At 36.9% G+C, this 19,049-nt stretch overlaps 3 protein-coding genes across 4 annotated transcripts in view; all 3 read left to right on the top strand.

Annotated features, from left to right (window-relative positions):
- The window catches only part of LOC107721340 (cell division cycle-associated protein 4-like), a 29,840-nt gene extending 26,069 nt beyond the window's left edge, over positions 1 to 3,771 (top strand). Inside the window, exon 2 of the mRNA XM_016529303.1 lies at positions 1,395 to 3,771. Within this exon, the coding sequence (XP_016384789.1) occupies positions 1,395 to 2,025 (631 nt within the window). The 3' untranslated portion in view covers positions 2,026 to 3,771. The remainder of the gene's footprint in view (positions 1 to 1,394) is intronic.
- Positions 3,772 to 7,806: 4,035 nt separating this feature from the next.
- On the top strand, positions 7,807 to 12,010 carry LOC107721282 (activator of 90 kDa heat shock protein ATPase homolog 1-like). Its single transcript, XM_016529212.1, has 9 exons — positions 7,807 to 8,239; positions 9,227 to 9,417; positions 9,504 to 9,586; positions 9,673 to 9,790; positions 9,878 to 9,969; positions 10,169 to 10,294; positions 11,165 to 11,266; positions 11,417 to 11,468; positions 11,702 to 12,010. Exons 1-9 carry the CDS (start codon positions 7,998 to 8,000, stop codon positions 11,872 to 11,874), a joined length of 1,179 nt encoding a protein of 392 aa, XP_016384698.1. The 5' UTR covers positions 7,807 to 7,997; the 3' UTR covers positions 11,875 to 12,010.
- A 619-nt stretch (positions 12,011 to 12,629) lies between these two features.
- LOC107721334 (protein sel-1 homolog 1-like) overlaps positions 12,630 to 19,049 on the top strand; it is a 21,747-nt gene continuing 15,327 nt past the window's right edge. The window contains exons 1-15 of one of the 2 annotated variants that reach the window (XM_016529286.1): positions 12,630 to 13,229; positions 13,348 to 13,380; positions 13,849 to 13,962; positions 14,305 to 14,472; positions 14,748 to 14,853; positions 15,897 to 16,059; positions 16,282 to 16,335; positions 16,427 to 16,486; positions 16,818 to 16,899; positions 17,249 to 17,403; positions 17,556 to 17,612; positions 17,716 to 17,784; positions 17,902 to 17,979; positions 18,067 to 18,129; positions 18,208 to 18,295. In XM_016529286.1, the coding sequence (XP_016384772.1) occupies positions 13,157 to 13,229; positions 13,348 to 13,380; positions 13,849 to 13,962; positions 14,305 to 14,472; positions 14,748 to 14,853; positions 15,897 to 16,059; positions 16,282 to 16,335; positions 16,427 to 16,486; positions 16,818 to 16,899; positions 17,249 to 17,403; positions 17,556 to 17,612; positions 17,716 to 17,784; positions 17,902 to 17,979; positions 18,067 to 18,129; positions 18,208 to 18,295 (1,363 nt within the window). In that variant the 5' untranslated portion in view covers positions 12,630 to 13,156. Of the gene's footprint in view, positions 13,230 to 13,347; positions 13,392 to 13,790; positions 13,963 to 14,304; positions 14,473 to 14,747; positions 14,854 to 15,896; positions 16,060 to 16,281; positions 16,336 to 16,426; positions 16,487 to 16,817; positions 16,900 to 17,248; positions 17,404 to 17,555; positions 17,613 to 17,715; positions 17,785 to 17,901; positions 17,980 to 18,066; positions 18,130 to 18,207; positions 18,296 to 19,049 lie in introns of both variants that reach the window. The other variant, XM_016529285.1, reaches the window with a different exon arrangement.

Here is a 19,049-nt window from a genome sequence, read left to right as displayed (position 1 = left end):
AAATTTTAAAACAAGCCCCAAATTAAATAAATAAGTAACACAAATAAAATAAATCTCTTCATATAAACAAACTAAGGCTTTGTCTGTGTTCTTTCCATTTAAAATTAGAGGCAACCACTGCATTTTAATCTTGATCCAAACAAAGATGCTGCATACATGCAACATGAGCAGTTTTTAATCTAAATTACATTGTATAATTTCTAAATTTGAAGCAAAAACAGAATGGTTTGACTTCAGTTTTGTGAAACTATACATAAAAAATATCTGCATGAAACAGAAACAGCAGACGAGCTGAACGAAACGCAGATTCATTCTCTGCCAACAGGTGGCGCTTAAAGCGTTTTCTTGGTTTCCACTGTAATCAAAGCAGTGCTGCACTTATGAACTTATGCAGGAGACTGCGACCATTTTTTCTGCCTGTTCGACTAAATTTTGTGTGCGGTCGCACTGGAGCGACCACCGCGTTGGTCAACTCATAAGCGCTTCAATTTCTGTTGCATATGAGAAACATCAAAGGGCAAACAAAACTGAAAGCATAACGAAACGGCGCTTAGAAAGTATACTCGCCGCGTCAGCACGAGCGCAAAGGTGCGCGCTGCGATGTTTCACTGTAGACATCGTCCGATGCCAATTTTGTAGACATCACCCAACCCTAGAACACACAGTATTGAATTTGTATGTGTGAAAATGAGGCTGTGAGGGATAGACTTAAATTCTTTACAGTGGCATGCACAATGTAGATCAAATGCATTTTACAAAAAAAAAAAAGTTTTGTCTACTGAAGGTTTTTTGCAAAGACGTTTTGTCAGCTAAACAACTGGCATGTTGTTAAATAACATCATAATCCATTGAACACACTTCAATTCTTTTTTTTTTTTTTTTTTCAAACACTTTTTATCATTCCTGTCAAAAATTTAATATGGTGCTACCCTGACCTAAGATCTATTCAGTGTGAAAGGAAAATGTTTATTATAAATATTACTTTTTACTTCGCTTACACCACTTAAGTCACTAAATTGAAACCGTTCTTGAAAATATAAAAATATTTAAAAACCTTATGAAATCAACATTATTTCATTTTTAAGAACTTGGAGCATGTGTTTTGAGCTACTTTTAAATAGTTTTTTCCTTCTATTTATTGTGGACACTTTTATTTGTCATTGATCCACCTATGGCATTGATAGGCTCGTGCAGAGGGACTTACTTGGGAAAAAAAACATTATTGTTGGTGGTGCATAACATCCCTCTGATGTGTTCTTGCAAAATATGTTATTGGATGAAGCCTAAAAAGCTTGAATTGCAAGTAATATATTTCATTTCACTGCAAGGTAGGTCAGCGAAAGAAACATTCCTGTTCTATTTTTCTGAACTTCCCTTTCTGTTCTCATCTCTAGGTACATGTTGGGCCGGGGGGTGAAACGTAAGCTGAGCACATGTGAGGACCCTGCCCAGGACTTGCCATATCCTCAGCAGAGGCAGCTGGTGCTGGACTTGTGTCTAGACAAGCTACAAAGCTGCCAGCGGCGAGCTGAACCTAGCCTGCACCGTTCGGTCCTGTTGGCCAACACCCTCCGCCAGATTCAGCAGGAGATGAGACGGGAGGGGGAAACCTGTGTGCCCTTAGACTGTCCTCCACCCCTGACCGGAGCACTGTCCCCTTCATTCCCCCTCATGACGGCTGAGGATGAAGAGGTCCAGTTGTGCGGCACTGAAAACGAGACACTTTTGCCATCCCTTGCTGGTGAGGATGACACAAGGTCGTCGGATTTGCTTTTCAGCTCTGAGATTACTAATTCCACCAGCTACTTGACAGACTTGCCGTTGGATGACATCTTTGAAGACATCGACACGTCGATGTACGACGACTCTGACATTTCAGTCCTGGCGTTTCCTGCACAGAGAAGCAGCGGGGTGGACGATGGCCTCAAGACCGTTTCATGCTGCACATCCAACAGCAGCCTACAGCTCTGTCTCTCAGACATCAACGACCTGGACCACATCATAGAGATCCTGGTGCGCTCCTGAACCACGGCTCGCACCACAGTGTCCTCATTCAGCCATCCCAATGTTTTCTATGGGAAATGAATAATACAATGTGTTTTCTTAAAAAATTATTATTATTTTTTTTAAATCTATTTTTATACAAAGGACTGATATATTTATATATATAATAAAAGGAAACCACCTGACACACTCTCACTGTAGGATAAATGCACATTTTTAAAACTTTTCAGATGGTCGAGCTTACGCTGCCATCCTTCATATTTAAGCAAACCAAGATATGAATATGCAGGGACTTCGGAAACGAATACAAAGTATTACCATTGACGCTTATTTATATTGGATACTGACTCGGTTGTATTTAAAACAAGGAGGAGATTGAAGAAAAGTGGATCGTGATGGATGCTCCATAGCTTTTGATGAGCTAAAAGACATTTATTTTTTGTGATCTCCACTGTATTCTGAAGCATTACATTTACTGTCAGTAATTATGATAATCAGATCATGTCATGCACATGCAGCACTCACACTACCTCTCAAAATACCAAGACCTCTTTCTCTATACAAAGACTATACTATACAACTGTATTTTGTTTCTCTCCAATAACTTTCAAAACTGCTGATTGTTTTATATATGGCTCTCTGTTCACAGGAAGGCCTCTCCTCAAATGTTAGGACTCAGTCCAAAGCTATAGCTGTAGAAGAAAAGCTTTTGTCTCGATCTTTCTATTCAACACCTTCTTTTCGAAACGTTTCTGGTTTCAGAACGAGCTGTTGCTTGTGTAAAAAGTGATCTATATTTTCTAATCACTTGGAATTTAATGCTATTTCTACTTTTCATGTACATGATTGTCAGACACACAGCCACCGTCGAATCCCTCGTATGAATATAGTGCCTACAACGGAGAATGAAGACTGCCGACGATGAACTGCACACTGTGGACCCGCACATAGACTTGCCTGAGTTTGCGCTCCTTAAGTGGGTTGTTTGCCACTTTTTGAGCATTTAGCATGATCCTCTGTCCTCTAAAGAAGCCATTACCCGAATGTGGGTCCACATCTCCTCTCTGCTGTCCTTCATTGTGATCTACACTGCGAAAAGCTGATCGTGGATGTCTGTGGATGCCTCTCGTGATGTCTCGAGGACCATTTCTGAATGTCCAAGCTTACTTGTGCGGAGCAGAACTGATGTCTCACCTGCTTGCTTTTTCCCTTCATCACGAGCCATTTCCACCACAACTTGGTTATTAGTTACTACTCCAATGTGTGCGGTGGTAGACCAGAGCAAGGCCCTTGGTTTCTGACCTGTATTAACATCCACTGAACATTAAGTTGCTGCAATCGAATGCGAAAGAGCCACAAGCTGCTGTCTCCATTAAGACTGGGCAGAAACGGGGAGGGGAAGAACCAGAGAGCCAGATTAGAGTTAAAGCAAACAGCTCCTGTCACGTGGAGAGCCGTGCTAGTGGTGAACGCTACATTGAGAGCTTGACAACAGCCGGTATGTGTGTGTGCTCACACCAAGCCCTGCCCCCAGTGAGGCCCCAAGGGGCTTTGATCTCCTCCTGACCAATCATTTTAGTTTAAGGGAGGAGCTTTGTTCTCTGTCTGCTTTATGTGGAAAAGAATAACAAGTGGAAGCGGTTCAATTTGGTCTGTTAGCTCATGGTGGAATGTCTTCCTTTGCCTATGGATGACTCCCTTTAATCATTAGTGGCTTGAGACATTTATGGTCTGAATTTAAGTTAAATGTAGACATTCCAACTAAAATGAGATATTTATATAATTTAAGAAAATACTAACTACGGCATTTGAGGTATCAGCAGAGAAGGGCCTTTTGTGTTGTGTTCGGAACTAACATGCTCGTACCCCTTTAAACTCCCACCCTGCCTTTCCCGCTCACAAGACACATGCACCGCTACAGAGAAAACCTGACACTTGCAATGTTTACACTCAGATTTTAGATCATTTTTGCTCGTGTATGATGGTAACCATAAATCAGAGAGATTGTACGGTGAGACCATCGGCGTTACAACAGCGACCTGTTTTTAATGCTGAAAGATGTGGATCTAATGAGTGTGTAGCTTTTTAAGCTTTGTAAGCTTGATCAGTTTGTTTCTTTTTCTGTTTATTTGTGTTGTGTGTGTGTGTGTGTGTATATATATTTTACTTGTGTTTTGATGTTTTTTTTGTTGACTGAAGATCATGAAATAATATATTTCTTTTATTTAAGAGTGAGATATGATCAGTAGACTTCGGTCTTTTGGAGGTTTTATTTGTTTTTTGAAGTGTGATTTGTACTTCACCTCCTCTTAGTAATAATTAATGTGTACATATATAATGCAGAATTATGAGAGGTGTTTATCATTGGAATTTTTTGTAAAGGTTTCGATCTGTGCTGACCACGATGGGATCTTCTTTACGGTGAGTTCACTTCCCTTTGGACCAGGCATTGAAGGCAGTTTTTTATCATTTTTTATGCTAAAGTGGTTAAGGAGGAGAGCTTTCAGTTGTCGGCCTCATTTAAATGTAATGTCTCCTGCTGCTTGAGTTTCAGTCTCTTGAAGGTCATTTGTTTCACAATAATCAGCCCCAGGAGCCTGTGGATTTAAACTAGTGTTCATTATGCTTTAGTCTAGGAGCATACATTGCAGTACTGCATAGAGCAGCAGTGAAAAGTGGTTTACACTGTGTTGTAAACTTGTGAACGGCTTACTCAAATAATGCATGGTACGTTTGATGTACCGGTTGCACAGAGAATACAAAAAGCAGCAAGAGTTTGTATTATCATGGTCCTTCTCAAATTTGCTTGGTTATGAGGCACAAAACAGCAAGTTTAAAACATCACCTCATCTTGTTAATTTGGCAGTTATTTATTTTATAAGATGACCTTTTTTATTTTAATTATCCTAATGAAATTGTAATGTCAGAAACCTCAAAATGTCACTTTGTCCCAAGTGCAATATGAAAATATGAACATAAGCGCGCTGTCTTGCCTAATTGCAAATGACACAATGTAGTAGGCCTGTATACCTTTGAATGAATAAATGGCTAAATGTTGTTTTTTTCCAATGATGACTTTACACCCTACATTTTGTTTCTTCACCCAGAAACTGTCCTTTGATCTGTTTTGACCGCAGATTTTTGTGGGGTATGTAAATAATAAAGCATTTTCTTTTGCAGTCATATTCTATGCAATACATTGTAGCAGGTCAGTATGTCAAATAAAAAATGGAAATAGAAACGTGTTATGTATTTACTCAAGATCTACAACCAGTCAAGCACACCTTTTAAGTGATATAAAACGGACAGTCAATATGGAGTAAGCAAGGCAGTTAAAATAAAGAAAAAATAGGGACATATGTCGCCCCCTACAGGCAAAATCAATTAAAGCATGTGAAGGGAGATCGACTCATTTTCTCGGAATTATATGCTGTACAATATCTTTCAGATACTGCACAAACATAAATGGTATATAAAACCGTGATACAAAGGTTATCACTTAAGTCTCATATAAACAAGCAACTTTGCATTAAAGATGAGTTTTAAACCATGATGCAACTCATAAAAATGAAGTAAATGTTAATTGCTTTCCATGGATCTATTTGTAAAATTAGAATTCAAACTCTAAGATGGCTATCTGGAGGCCGTCTGCACTTGGATCGAATTGCTCGCAACAAACAGATGCATTAATAATGCAACAACATGTATGAAGAAATCTGCTCTCCACCACCCCAATAGTGTCTCAGCCATCTTACTCTTATTTAGCCATTTTATTTTATTTTATTTTATTTCTCTCTCAAACAGCTGGTGTTTAAAAGTGCTTAAGTATTTCAATTGCCATGTTCTTCCTCATACACCACTGTGTGCACCTCCGTCTGTCTGTTTGGTGGGTAGGCTACAGAGCAGCACTCCTCCTGGGATATCACTGCAGTTTGCTATGCTTGATAGCAACTGCCAAGAACAACAAAGTCAGCATAGGGGTAGAAGACAAATTTGACGGACACAGGAAAACACCAATATGGCTCTCAAAGTCTTCCTCGTTGTGATATGGCAACAAGATTGTGGTTCTCAGATAAATGTGATGCACATCTGATAGTATTCTTATTGGATTAGACTAGTTTATTTTATAGTGTTGTTAAATTATTAGGTAACATAAAATTTTTTGTCTCGTTTGATTAAAAATACTCAAAATTTTTCATTTTTTAATAATTATATTCATTTGAACAATTATGAGCATGTTTATACAATGTGTCAAGGCTATACATTTTTTCATGTATTAATTTTACATAACATAACAATGTTGCACACAAAGCAGAACTACACACTTTTTTCCTGTTTAGCTGATCTGATGGAGTGCATGAGATGCTCACCTGTCAGTTTGCTCTGAATAATTCATTTGATTTCCTATGTTGGCTATTTACTTTCAGAAGGTTCAAAAGGAATCAAGAATAGTCTTTGTCTGTACTGTTTATACTCTGTTTATATTAATTTAAACAATTTATAAGGTAGGTATTTTGTCTTGTACTTTTAATTTACATAATACATTTCCTGGCAAGACAATATATAGAAAATATGCCAAACCCTTAAACAACATATAATGTCAAGACATTTAAAGATATTTTAGATATACACCTCAAGCATCAGAACAGGAGTGTTAGGGTTATACAATAATCATACAACCATAGTAGCCTAAACTCATGACTAAACTATTTCTGATATGTCAAACTTGTCAGTTCAGTTTATTTTACTTGTAGGTTAAGGCCAGATTTATCATGTTACTCCAAAGGGTGATCAGGCATGTTCCTTTGAAAGCATCAAAATCAAGATCTCTAATTTTATTACAGTGTGAGTTAAAGACAGTCAAATGCCAATAATAAAGAATCAATACATTTTCTAATACAATAGCATGTCTTATTGAAGGCCAGCCAGAGGATCAAAGATCAGTCAGCGCTCTTTACCTTAGCTCCACCTGCTGGACATACTCATGTACTGACGACTAAAAGAGAACCTGTCACAGTTTCATACAGACTGTATTCTTCCCACACATCTCATTTTCACACTTGTATTGGGATCATCTAATACCAGAAAAAAAAGAAGAAAAAAAACAGATTCATTTTGAAGTAGGGTAATATGGCTATGGTTTCTGTGTTTCATTCCCCTAGGAAAATTTACCATTGTGCATAGTAACAAGTTTAACTGCCGTATTTGTATTAAACCAAAGTAATCATATATAAAACCATTGGTAGCTCTTCATTATAATGGTAAGCTTGTATAATGTTGCTAAATATGAATGGCTATTTATAAAAAAGCAGACTAAGTCTAGTCATCTCATTTCTATTGAATCTTTTATGTCATGTATTTGAATATATTTTGTAATTACGGATTTGTAATGAAGCTACAGTTTAGTAGGCCAACATTTAAAATATATGAACTGTAATGTGCAATATCAAAAAACACTATAATTAAAATTATGACCAAGTACTCAATTATAAGTATAATAAAGTACACGTGTAGTACAGTTGAAGTAGATTTGTTTATCATGTAGCCTATACTTTTAAGATATAAATACACTAAGACTAAATGCACATTTAAGATATGCACATTCAAAACAATTAAGCGCTCTTGTTTTTCACAAAGGGAGCTCAGTCCAGTTGAGAAATGAGATTTATGGCTGGTATACAGTCGAAAGTTGAGGTTTAAGGAGGGTTTCTTCTTCCTTTTTTACTTAGGTAATGAGGATCTCTGGCCAAGAAGGTCCGCAAGTTTCTGGTTTCTAAAGGAAGCTTCTTCACCCAGTTCCGGTTCTGGGACTTTCTATGGGGGCTTAATAAAGGTCTAGGGGGACAGCTGCCGGCTAGTTAAGCGGACAACTAACCTCTCGACTGCCCCTTGACTATTTCCTCCCTGCCTCCTTCGGATTTCCTTAAGAGATTTGTTTTGTGCGTCTTATATAGGCATACTCGTTCGGTCCTTCACTGGTCCTGTTTAATCTCATGAATATTTATGCTACCATCGACGCAGCAAATCAGCTGAGCTCCTTCTGCATACGTTTATTGTGTAATTCACAAATTTACATCTGTCAATCCCTGCCGTACTATCCGGCATCCGCAGTTTATCGGAACATCTCAATTCCTTTAAATCACCTATATTCTGTCATGGCCAAATGGGGAGAGGGAGACCCGCGCTGGATTGTGGAAGAAAGAGCAGATGCGACAAATGTCAATAACTGGCACTGGTATGTAACACGTGCATGTCGGCAACAGCGTGTAAACCACAAGTTTTTTTCGCCCTTTTGTTAAAATAGCTGTATGAAGTGTCTCTTGATAGATGAAATTCTATTTTCCAACTTCATATTTATTAATCTAGATGTTGGGTTAAAATGCATAAATGTGTGGGGGGAAAGTATATAGATTATGTTACTGATTACAGATTTCAGCATTATGACCATTCTATACTTTAACTTCATCATTTTAAATTATAATTTTAAACTATTTAATATTCTGTCTCAATGTGCGGTCAAACACCATATAAAAACAGATTTAGAAATGTTTGAATCGAGAATGGCATATCATCTCACAGAAAACGTAAAAACTGTTTTATATTTTACAAATACTGCCTACTTCTGATTCTTAGGTTAGTTTTTCCAGTGTTTGCAGAAGCCTCTGGAATGTCCAGTAGTTGAATGTGAGGGGTTGGCACAGTCTATTTTTGGAAGTACATGAATGTGAGACAGAATTAGACTCCTGGTGTTCTGATGAAAAGCAAACTGAGTATGACTTTTGAACTGTCCCATTTGAAATGTGTAAAATGTTACTTATCTGAATAAGTAATGTATATTATATAATTATCTATATTATAGTTTATCTATATTATCTCTTGCTCTCTCAAATGCACACACATGTGTGAGAGAGAGTGTTAATATAGATAACTATATATATATATATATATATATAATATATATATTATAGTGTATAAATACACACACATGTATGTATATTTTTAAGAGGGTCGTCTTATAATCAGGGTCGTCTTATATTCGGGCCAATACGGATACACACACACACACACACACACACACACACACACACATTTACTCCCCTATACAATTTGGAGAAACTGCAATTATTAGTAGTTGCATAGTTCTCTTTTGAAATGTGAATTATATGCTAATTCTATCAAATAAACATTATAAATGTTTATTTTTCTTAATCGTATACCACAGGACAGAGAGAGATGTCACAAGCTGGTCTCAAGATGCAATAAATAGCCTCCTTCTTGGGCTTCGTGTAGAGGGTGAAGAAGGCTCATGCGAGATTACAGACGTCAGCAATATAGATGGCGAGGCCTCTATCAACAACCGCAAAGGGAAACTCATCTACTTCTATGAGTGGGTTGTTAAAGCCTCATGGACTGGTGAGTCAAAGTTCTGTTTGCACACACAACATAATAATTGAATGTAAAGGTGAAATGAAAGACATGTTTTTTTTTCTTCACTGTAGGTACAAATAAAATGGGAATTAAATATAAAGGCACTGTGGAAATACCGAATCTCTCTGATGAAAATGACATGGATGACTTAGATGTAAGTGAACCTCTCTCCCAATTAAAGACTCTTTCAATACGAGTGAGCATGTTGAATGAAAATCTAACTTATGTTTGTTTGTACAGATTTGTGCTAGACTTTGTAAAGACCAGCCAAACACACCTCTGACTGACCTCATGAGAAAGGAGGGAGTCAAGAAAATCAGAATGGCACTGGGCAACTATGTCAAACATCTCAAAACAGGTGATGGATCTAAAACGTCATCTATTAGTAATTTCTGCTTTGTTTTATTTGTGCAGGTCATCACATTCTCGTAACTTGTTTTTACAGAGTTCTCTCAGGGTATGATTTTACAAACAGAAAACGCATTCAACAAACAGAATCAGGAGACACAAGCCAAGGTCAAACTAGACAAAACCCAAGTAAGTTCTCGTTCATTTTTCTGGTAACACAAATATATACTTGACAGTATGCTGGTCATACATCCACCCTGTATTTTATGTCAGTTGCAATCACACACACATATTTTCATGCTTGTTTTTGGATTCAAGTGATATTTGTGCACATTAATATTTCAGCTCTGTATCAAAATTGAGTATAAATGTTTTGGTCCCCCCACAGATTGGATCCTCCACAACAAAAAATGCTCCCAACACTGGAGTTAAAATTTCAACAGTATCTTTGACTATGAAAGACACCTTTCTTACCTCATCAGAAGAGTTGTATAGGGTTTTCCTAAACCAAGAGGTCAGAATAAACTTTTACTTTACTTTACTTTTTTACTTTTAGTCATTTAGCAGACGCTTTTATCCAAAGCGACTTACAAATAAGAAAAAGTAATTAAAACTAAAAGCTAAAACTCTATAAATACTATATATATACACACATTTAAGAAAATAAAATAAATTCAATAAAAATGACAAATGCATACAACAACATTTCAAAACTAAACATTTAAATGAAAACAAAATAAATAAAGTATAATAATGATTCTAACATAACACTAAGCCAAACACCAAAAAACAACTACATATGTGTATGTACAGCCACACACATATACATGTACATATATATAAATACATTCAATATATATATATTATTTCATTTCCATTTTGTATGTGGAAGTACTGAAATAACTCAAATTAAATAAAACTAAAACTTAATAAAAAAATAAATAAAAAAACCCTATATAGACATAATAAAAAAACGAATAAAATGACAACATTACTACAACTGTAACTAAAACTAAAATAGATAACTAATACAAATCAAACTACATTAGTTTATCAGTAATCCTAAAAAAATAACACTGAGCCAAACACACATGCTAAAATAACAACAACTTACTGACACATAGTAAGAAATGGTTATAAAAAACTGAAACAGAAGTGAAACAAGTAGTAGGAAAGAGGAGAAATAAAAAGCGATACTTATCCTTTGCCGGTGTCCCTGCTCGGTGGAGTCACACGGTAGAGTCGATGGTCTTAAACTCCCCTCTTGTCCTGTAAATCCATACAAATGCAGTTGAAACAATAAATGTGTATGTATCCTGGTGTTCTTTATGCATAGATTATTTGATGTTGAACTCACTTGCTCCTTGTTTTTCCATGTGTGTAGATGGTACAAGCATTTACACACCTTGCTGCCTTTGTGGATGGGTGCTCAGGTGGCAAATTCCGGCTGCTGGAAGGAAATGTTCATGGGCAGTTTGCAGAACTGGTGAGAATGAACCTCTTATAATGATTTTTAACTGTTAAATCAATTAATTTGGTTTAATTGATTTATCAGGTGAGAATTTCATTTTTTATAGTGCATTTCTCTATTGACGCATAATTTTCAACATAGATTTTGTAAAAATTTCTCTTTCAGATTCCAGACCAGAAAATTGTCATGAAATGGAGGTTTTCAAGTTGGCCAGCTGGTATGGTTTATTATTGTATATATTAATGTAGTATTTTTTTATGAACCCACATACTACTTTAATATTAGTAATCATAATATTTTTCTATATTATTTGGTTTTTATTTTTCTGTGTTATTTGTTTTGTATATATTAAGGAAAGTCTATTAAATGTTTTGCTCATTGTTGATTGTTTATGGCCAATGTTCATCACTGTTGTTGGATCTGTTTGCTTTCTTTCTAACTCTCTTTCAGGACACGCAGCAACTGTCATTTTAAACTTCGTAAATCAAGGTAGTGAGACAGAGCTGATTCTGGAGGCCAGAGGAGTTCCCAGCAATGAGGAGGAAAGAATGAAAGTGGGCTGGCAGAGATACTACTTTGATGCCATTAAACAGACGTTTGGTTATGGAGCACGACTCTGTTAAGCCAAAGTTCATGTTGTGCCATGCCAGAAACTCATGACATACAAATAGATAAAAAAAAAACAACAAAAAAACACCTGTGAACATGAAACACTTGTTGTATTTCCTGCCTGCGCTAGTTCATTGCTGGATTCCCGTGCCCGGATTTTATTTTATTTTAGTATTTGCTATTGCATTTGCATTAGAGCTTGGCATGTTTGAATGTAATATGTATGTTTGAATGTTATGTCTGGGCATTCCAGATATAGATAATGAACTATTTAAAACTGTATTTTATAAGTGAAAATATGTTTTTCTGTGATGAAGCAAAAGTCGAATTGATTGTATAATCATGATAACAGTTACCTCTTAAATACATTTTCAAATCTGTGTTGTAATAAAACAAGAAATAAATGTTTTAACTTATACATGTTTAACTTATAAGAACCATTATCGCTTATGAGTGTGGACTATTAAAATATTTGTAGACTATTTAAAATATTTATTTCTAATAATAATATAATATTTGATAACTCCCATACTGTTTACTTCACACTCGGCTGAAAGAGAGTCGAGAAGTGCAGGAATATACTATTGAGAGAGTCAGGCGTTCTTCTCATATCCTGCAAACTGTCGTGTACACTTCTGCTCCATTCGCGTATCTCAGGCGCCGTGATACTCTTGTGTGTGCGCATCTGATTGGTCAACTGACTGTTGGAGCGCAGCGATTGGCTATTACCTACGATCCCGTCTCCTGATTGGTGAAGCCGCAGCGGATTAGGAAATAGGGGGTCGGTCAGTGAACAGAAATATGCTGTTACACGAGAAACCTTGACGACGGCTAAACTGTTAGTGTCTTGTGTTGTTGAATTTGATAAACATTGCAGGTGCCTTGGAAACATTGTTCCGGAAATCGTCTTGGAATGTTTTCATGGTCAGCGACCGATACGGCATTACGTTAGTCTCTGGGAAGTGTTGTGTGTTTAGCTGTGCTAAAGCTGTGTAGACAGGCTGTCACTGAGTTAGTTACATTGAGCTGCTAGCTCAAAATGCTTTGGTAAGGGTGTTAATGTCCAGTTTATGCGAATGGGTTGTTTTATTATAATCCATTTTTGCTCTTGGGAGAAGTTTCTGGTTGACTGGCTCGCTGGTCAAGTTCTATAGCTAGTCGGTTATGCAGTCAGGTGCAGTTCACTGACAGATTTATATAGCTAAATGGCTAGCTAGGACAACAGACAGTTAAGTTAGTGTGCAGGTTTAATTAAGTCAGATTTTTAGTCCACTGCGTTTTGCACACTCTGGCAACATGAATTCCACTAAAAAGTCTTGTCTGGTCCTTATTGTGGCTTTAGCTGTGACTTTGGAAGTGACAGCTAGTGGTGAGTCAGAGGCTCTTTTTCAATTATTAGGAAAATGTGTGTTTATTTAGAAGTAAGCTATTAACATTTAACAACGTGTTGTATATAAAGTGTTTATGAGTTGGCATTTTGATTGCAGAAGTACTTCAAGATGATGGAGTTGCAGAGGGTGGTGAGTCTCAGGTAATACAGGATTTAAACATAATGATATATTATCAGAGCCATTTAATATGCAGTTGGGTAGAAGTGTTTTGTGTTAGTGATTCCTGGTATTGCATTTTGAGAAAAAGAAATTAGATTCCATGTTCTCAATGTAAAATTTAAAATGTATTTTTTTTTCTTAAAACATCACCGTATACACACAAATAGTGAAAATATTGATATATATTATTTTGACTAATTGTGTGTATACATTCATGTACAAAAAGATCTCTCTCTAACACCCATACATACATGCGCATATATGTATATATATATATGTATATACACACACACACACACACACACACACACTTATTTATTTATTTTATTTTAAACTTTTATTTATCTACTAATTATTCCATGTTTTCTGTCTATGGTCAGAGCACAGATAATAATGATGGCTCCAAAATTGTGGCGGGACATGCGTATGTCGCTAAAGATGCCCAGACCGACAGCAGTACAACAGACACTGGAGTAGAGAGTGAGGTTGAGGGGGTTGAACAGGAAGACCTTCCGAGTCAACCTCCTCCACCAGAGGAGCGTCATAAAGAAGGTGAGTAGATCCAGATGGGCCTGCAGGTGCTTCCTGAATAAGATAAAGTATTCAGGTTTTGTCTGTAGGTTTCTCTGTACATTTAGCATAATTTTATTAATCTCTCTTTACTATGTAGCTAATCTTTTGCTCGCACATTCAAGGTTTTGATACCGTTTGAGTCCCATGTCACTTAGTTTAGGGTTTTACAGCACAAGATCTTTCTTTGTTGCTCTCCGCGTCACAGCTTGCAGTGTTTATTGAGAAAAGAAGCCTGCTCACTCATGCATTCACAAGTGTGTAGTTTGTTTCCTGTGAAAGTATCTGGTTATTGTGTCATTTTCTCATTGGTGTTTATCATAGTTCCGGTGGCGATTGGTGGAACAGCCTCTGGGGAGCCCTGCGTCTTTCCTTTTCTTTTCCAAGAGAAAGAGTATATGGAGTGCACTACTGAAGGCAGAGGAGATGGGAGGCTGTGGTGTGCCACAACATACAACTACAACACTGATAAGAAATGGGGCTTCTGTGAAAGTGAGTGAGCTGTTATTGGTAGCGTACTTTATATTGTAAAAATGAATCATATTGTGACTCTACAGTCTACATGAAATATGATACTACTTTAGTTAAAAGCGGAAGAGTTCTTGGTATGTTAGTCGAAAGATGTTTTTGCTACTCTTACTCTTCTGCATTAGTAGCCTAGATATGAAAAGATCAATTCCAACTTTACCTGCACTATAAATTAATCGTGATTTTTAGCACTTTCAGTTGTTACACCAAATGCATGTGTAATGTATCTGTCCTCACAGCGGAAGAGCAAGCAGAGCAGAGGCGGTTGGTGGAAGAGGCTGAAGAACAGTACCAGGATGCAATTAAGATGATTAACAGCACCAACAGAAGGAGCCAGAAGAAAGAGTGAGTGCTGTGGAGCCATGTATTTTTTCTTGCAGTGCTGTTTCAACAGTTATCCTATTATTTTTATGTCTTGAACCTACACTATCTGAAGAAATGTGCAAAAACTGTACTTTAATCTGTATCCAGTGCAGTACCCTCAAAGATACACCTCTGTACCTTACCTTCCCCTAAAGTGTGAATATTTGCACCTTAAAGGCCCATTCACAACAAGGAAGTTAACTGTAAAGATAACTATAATGATAATTATAGCAGCATCCACACCAACAAACAATAACATTTTGTTTATTACAAGCACACGCTGCAGTTCTGTCATCTGCTGCTTTAAATACTCATGCTCTTTAAAGCAGGCTGTGATTCTGATTGTGGTTGGCTGTTAATATTTTTATCATTCATCAGCTGGAAAAAATTGTTGTGAAAGTAATTCCAACAGTATTGTTCCTCTGTGCCATTGTAGTTGTGGTGTGGACTCTGCTATTCTTTTATATTTAGAACGATATTCAAATTAATGAGATTAAAACTATACCTTTATAGTTATCATTGTAGTTATTGTTGTTGATGTGAATGGGATTGAAGGTACAGTTTTTGCAAATTTTTATTCAGTTTTACTTACCGTGTAGGATAGTTTTGGTTTCTGTATTGGGAGTCAAAAGTATTAACGTGTATAATTGAACTAAAAGTGACATTAATGACATTTCTAATGTCAAAAAAAGATTTCTGTCAAATAAATTCTTTTGAACTTGAAAAAAAAAATGTATCCACAAAACGTATCCACAAAAATATGAAAGTACCATATTTAAAATTAATAATGACAAGAGAGTTTTCTTGAGCAGCAAATCTGCATATTAGAATGGTTTCTTAAGTGTTACACAGGAGTAATGGCTGCTGAAAATTTATTCAGCTTTGTCATCGAGTAAAAATTATTTTTTTAAATTCATTAAAATATGAAAATACATGCTTTCTTGGTGAACATAAGAGACTTGCCAACCACAAAATATTAAACAGTAGTGTTTATTCAGATTTATATTTATATTTCTGCATTACAGGTTGTACGACAGACTCCTGAAAGTTGCAGAGATGGGTCATGCCAAGGCCATGGAGAAGGTGGCATATGCCATGCTGTTTGGAGACTACTTACCCCAGAGCATTCCTCAGGCGAAGGAGATCTTTGAGAAGCTGGCACTGGAGGGCTCCCCTAAAGCCCAGACTGTAATAGCAACTGTTTATTAACTAAATGTCATCTTTCTATGTTAATACTGATGCTTTTTTTGTCCTGTGACTCATTTCAAGCCGTTTCTTAAGAATAGCAGCCGTGTGTGGGGTTGTATCACTGCTGTACTATTGCATCAGGAAAAGTTTATTCCATTTTATATCATTACTTTTTTTTTTTTTTTACATTGAGAAACCAATTTTTAATTTGTGTTCACACAGGCACTTGGTTTCCTATATGCTGCAGGATTAGGGGTGAATTCAAGTCAAGCAAAGGTATTCCCTAATGACATTTATCTAGAAAGCACAGCCTGCTTATTTTAAATGTGAATGTTTAATGAAAATGCTGTTTTTAATCTAATTGCAGGCATTGGTGTACTACACCTTTGGAGCTTTGGGTGGAAACCTAGTAGCACATATGATTCTGGTAAGAAGAATGATTCTCTGTCCTGTATTTTAAACAAGGGAGGATCCTGTTCCACCGAGGAAATTAGACTTGATGACTTGCTTATCGTATGCGTCAAGTCTTTATTTGACTTTGCATATATCAAGTTGAGTGTCTAAACAAACCTTTGGATCTATTGAAGTTCTGACCGACACACTGGCTAAGTTACATGCAGCAAAGTTGAAACCTCAGATCATGTGGCATCATAATTTATCCATGACTACTTTCTTAATGCATTGGTGCTGTGTAGGCTTGTGTTTAGCCTGCATTTCCTGGCTGTGCCATCTGCTAAACGCCATCATTTTTTTTTCAGGGCTACAGATATTGGGGAGGTGTTGGGGTTCCTCAGAGCTGTGAATCTGCTCTCACTCACTACAGACTAGTGGCCAATCATGGTAAATCTTGTCACATTTACATGCAGTCCTCATATGTCTAAACATATCGAATTTCAGCACAGCATCTTTTAAAAGATGTTATCTGGATCCTTGGTCGCCACTCGCCTTTTTTCCCCAGTCTGTCTAAGGAAATGTTTAGTGACTTAAATGCTACATGTGAGCAGTGCAGTGTGACCATAAAACTATAAAATCTCTGTAGAAATTGATTTTTAATTTGAATTACACTCATACTGCTCATGAATAATCACTGGTACTGCTCAGTTGTTCTCACTTTGTCCATATCTGAACTCCGTGATGATTAAGTCTTGTAATATCAAAGTAACCGAAGACTTTTGTTTTTTTTTATTAGTGGCCAGCGATGTATCCCTGACAGGGGGCAGTGCAGTACAGCGTATCCGGCTCTTAGATGAAGTGGAAAATCCTGGTTCTAGCAGTGGAATGCTAGAGGAGGATTTAATCCAGTACTACCAGTTCTTGGCTGAGAAAGGAGATGTGCAGGCACAGGTAAAATAAAACCATTCTGATTTGTCTATAAGAAGAATTTCACCCTGTGGCATTATTTGAAGTTGAACATAGACTGTATCACTGCAGCAATTAATGGCCTTATGTACTTGTATTTTTGACCATTACTATCACACTTAAATTTTCTTGTCTAGGTGGGCCTGGGCCAGTTACACTTACATGGAGGACGAGGTGTGGAACAGAATCATCAGGTAGTTTTTTTTTTGGGGGGGGGCTCTGACATTTTATGTGCATTTCTTCGAATAATTTGAAATAATGATTTTATAGTTACTTTCTATTTGTCATTATTTTCAGCGAGCATATGAGTACTTTAACCAAGCAGCAAATGCAGGGAACACACATGCAATGGCCTTCCTTGGAAAGGTATAGACTTAATTAGTCCCTTATTTTGAGTTTTCCTGGACTGTAGCTGAATGATCTCACTGTTGTTCAACCTCTGTGTCCATTTTTCTTTCTCTAACTCTCATTCTGTTGTTTCAGATGTACTCTGAAGGCAGTGAGTATGTGCCTCAGAACAATGACACGGCCCTGCATTATTTCAAAAAGGCTGCAGATTTGGTGAGAATTATTTTCCCCTGTCAGGATTCAGAAACTGTTCATTTTCAAATGTTCTCTAATTTGTCATTTTTGTTGGCATCTTTTTAGGGAAATCCGGTTGGCCAGAGTGGCCTCGGTATGGCTTACCTGTATGGAAGGGGTGTTCCTGTGGTGAGTTTCCTAGATGAGATGAACTTTATGCAATCACTCAAAGATCTTTTGAGTCATTGTTTCTTCTCGATCCTGCAGAACTATGACCTGGCACTGAAGTATTTTCAGAAGGCTGCAGAGCAAGGCTGGGTGGACGGACAGTTGCAGCTGGGAACCATGTACTACAGTAAGTGTGTGTCAGACAGAGAAATTGCATGTGAATAATTTGCTTTCATTTTTTTTCTCTTCACTTCTGCTTTTTTGCTTTTCCTGCTGTTACTGCAAAAGGAAAAATCACAGAGCACAGAGAATGACAATGCCGTGAAGGGTTTTTAACAGGCTAATTTTATGTGTATGTATCAGGTATGTATCCGCAACTCAGTATTTCTGCGCTGTCTGAAACTAGTCTCTTGTACGCACTTTGATTGTGTGCGAGAACAGCGCGTGAGTAACGAATTGAGCTCTCTTTCGTTGTTTCTTCTTGTGGTTTAAAATTGCTTGTACGTGTAAATTGGCAAATTAATCTGCGAATCACGTGCGTGCCGAACGTTAGGGTCTCATCCGTACGTATTACGGATCAACTGCGATCCGTTTAACTCCTAATATGTGACAGATCAGAGCAATCTTTCATTTACTTATTTAACATGAAATTGTCAAATTGCTACTCCATATCAATCGCATACAAAGAAAAATACAGAATAATTAGAACAATCATTAACATAAATAAATAACAGAGTGTCATATCTATACACATTTTTCCCAGAACGTTCTTGCAACCCGGTAGCAATTCTTCCACGGCCCGGTAGTGGGTTGCGACCCGGTGGTTGGGGACCTCTGCCTTAGAATATAGAACAGGGAATTATTATTATTATTATTATTATTATTATTATTATTATTATTATAAAAATAATTTCAGTCATTCAAATAATTTTACCAGACAT

The sequence above is a fragment of the Sinocyclocheilus rhinocerous genome, unplaced genomic scaffold, assembly GCF_001515625.1.
Source record: "Sinocyclocheilus rhinocerous isolate Xijiao unplaced genomic scaffold, SAMN03320098_v1.1 scaffold271, whole genome shotgun sequence".
NCBI classification, from domain to species: Eukaryota; Metazoa; Chordata; class Actinopteri; order Cypriniformes; family Cyprinidae; genus Sinocyclocheilus; species Sinocyclocheilus rhinocerous.
Note: the sequence above shows the minus strand (reverse complement) of the source record. Positions and strands in the feature narration are given on the sequence as shown.

Coding starts and splice junctions, on each gene's coding strand:
- LOC107721282 (XM_016529212.1), top strand. CDS start 7,998: ATGAATATTTATGCTACCATCGACGCAGCAAATCAGCTGAGCTCCTTC. Junction 9,970..10,168: donor TCAAACTAGACAAAACCCAA/GTAAGTTCTCGT, acceptor GTCCCCCCACAG/ATTGGATCCTCCACAACAAA. Junction 10,295..11,164: donor GGGTTTTCCTAAACCAAGAG/GTCAGAATAAAC, acceptor CCATGTGTGTAG/ATGGTACAAGCATTTACACA.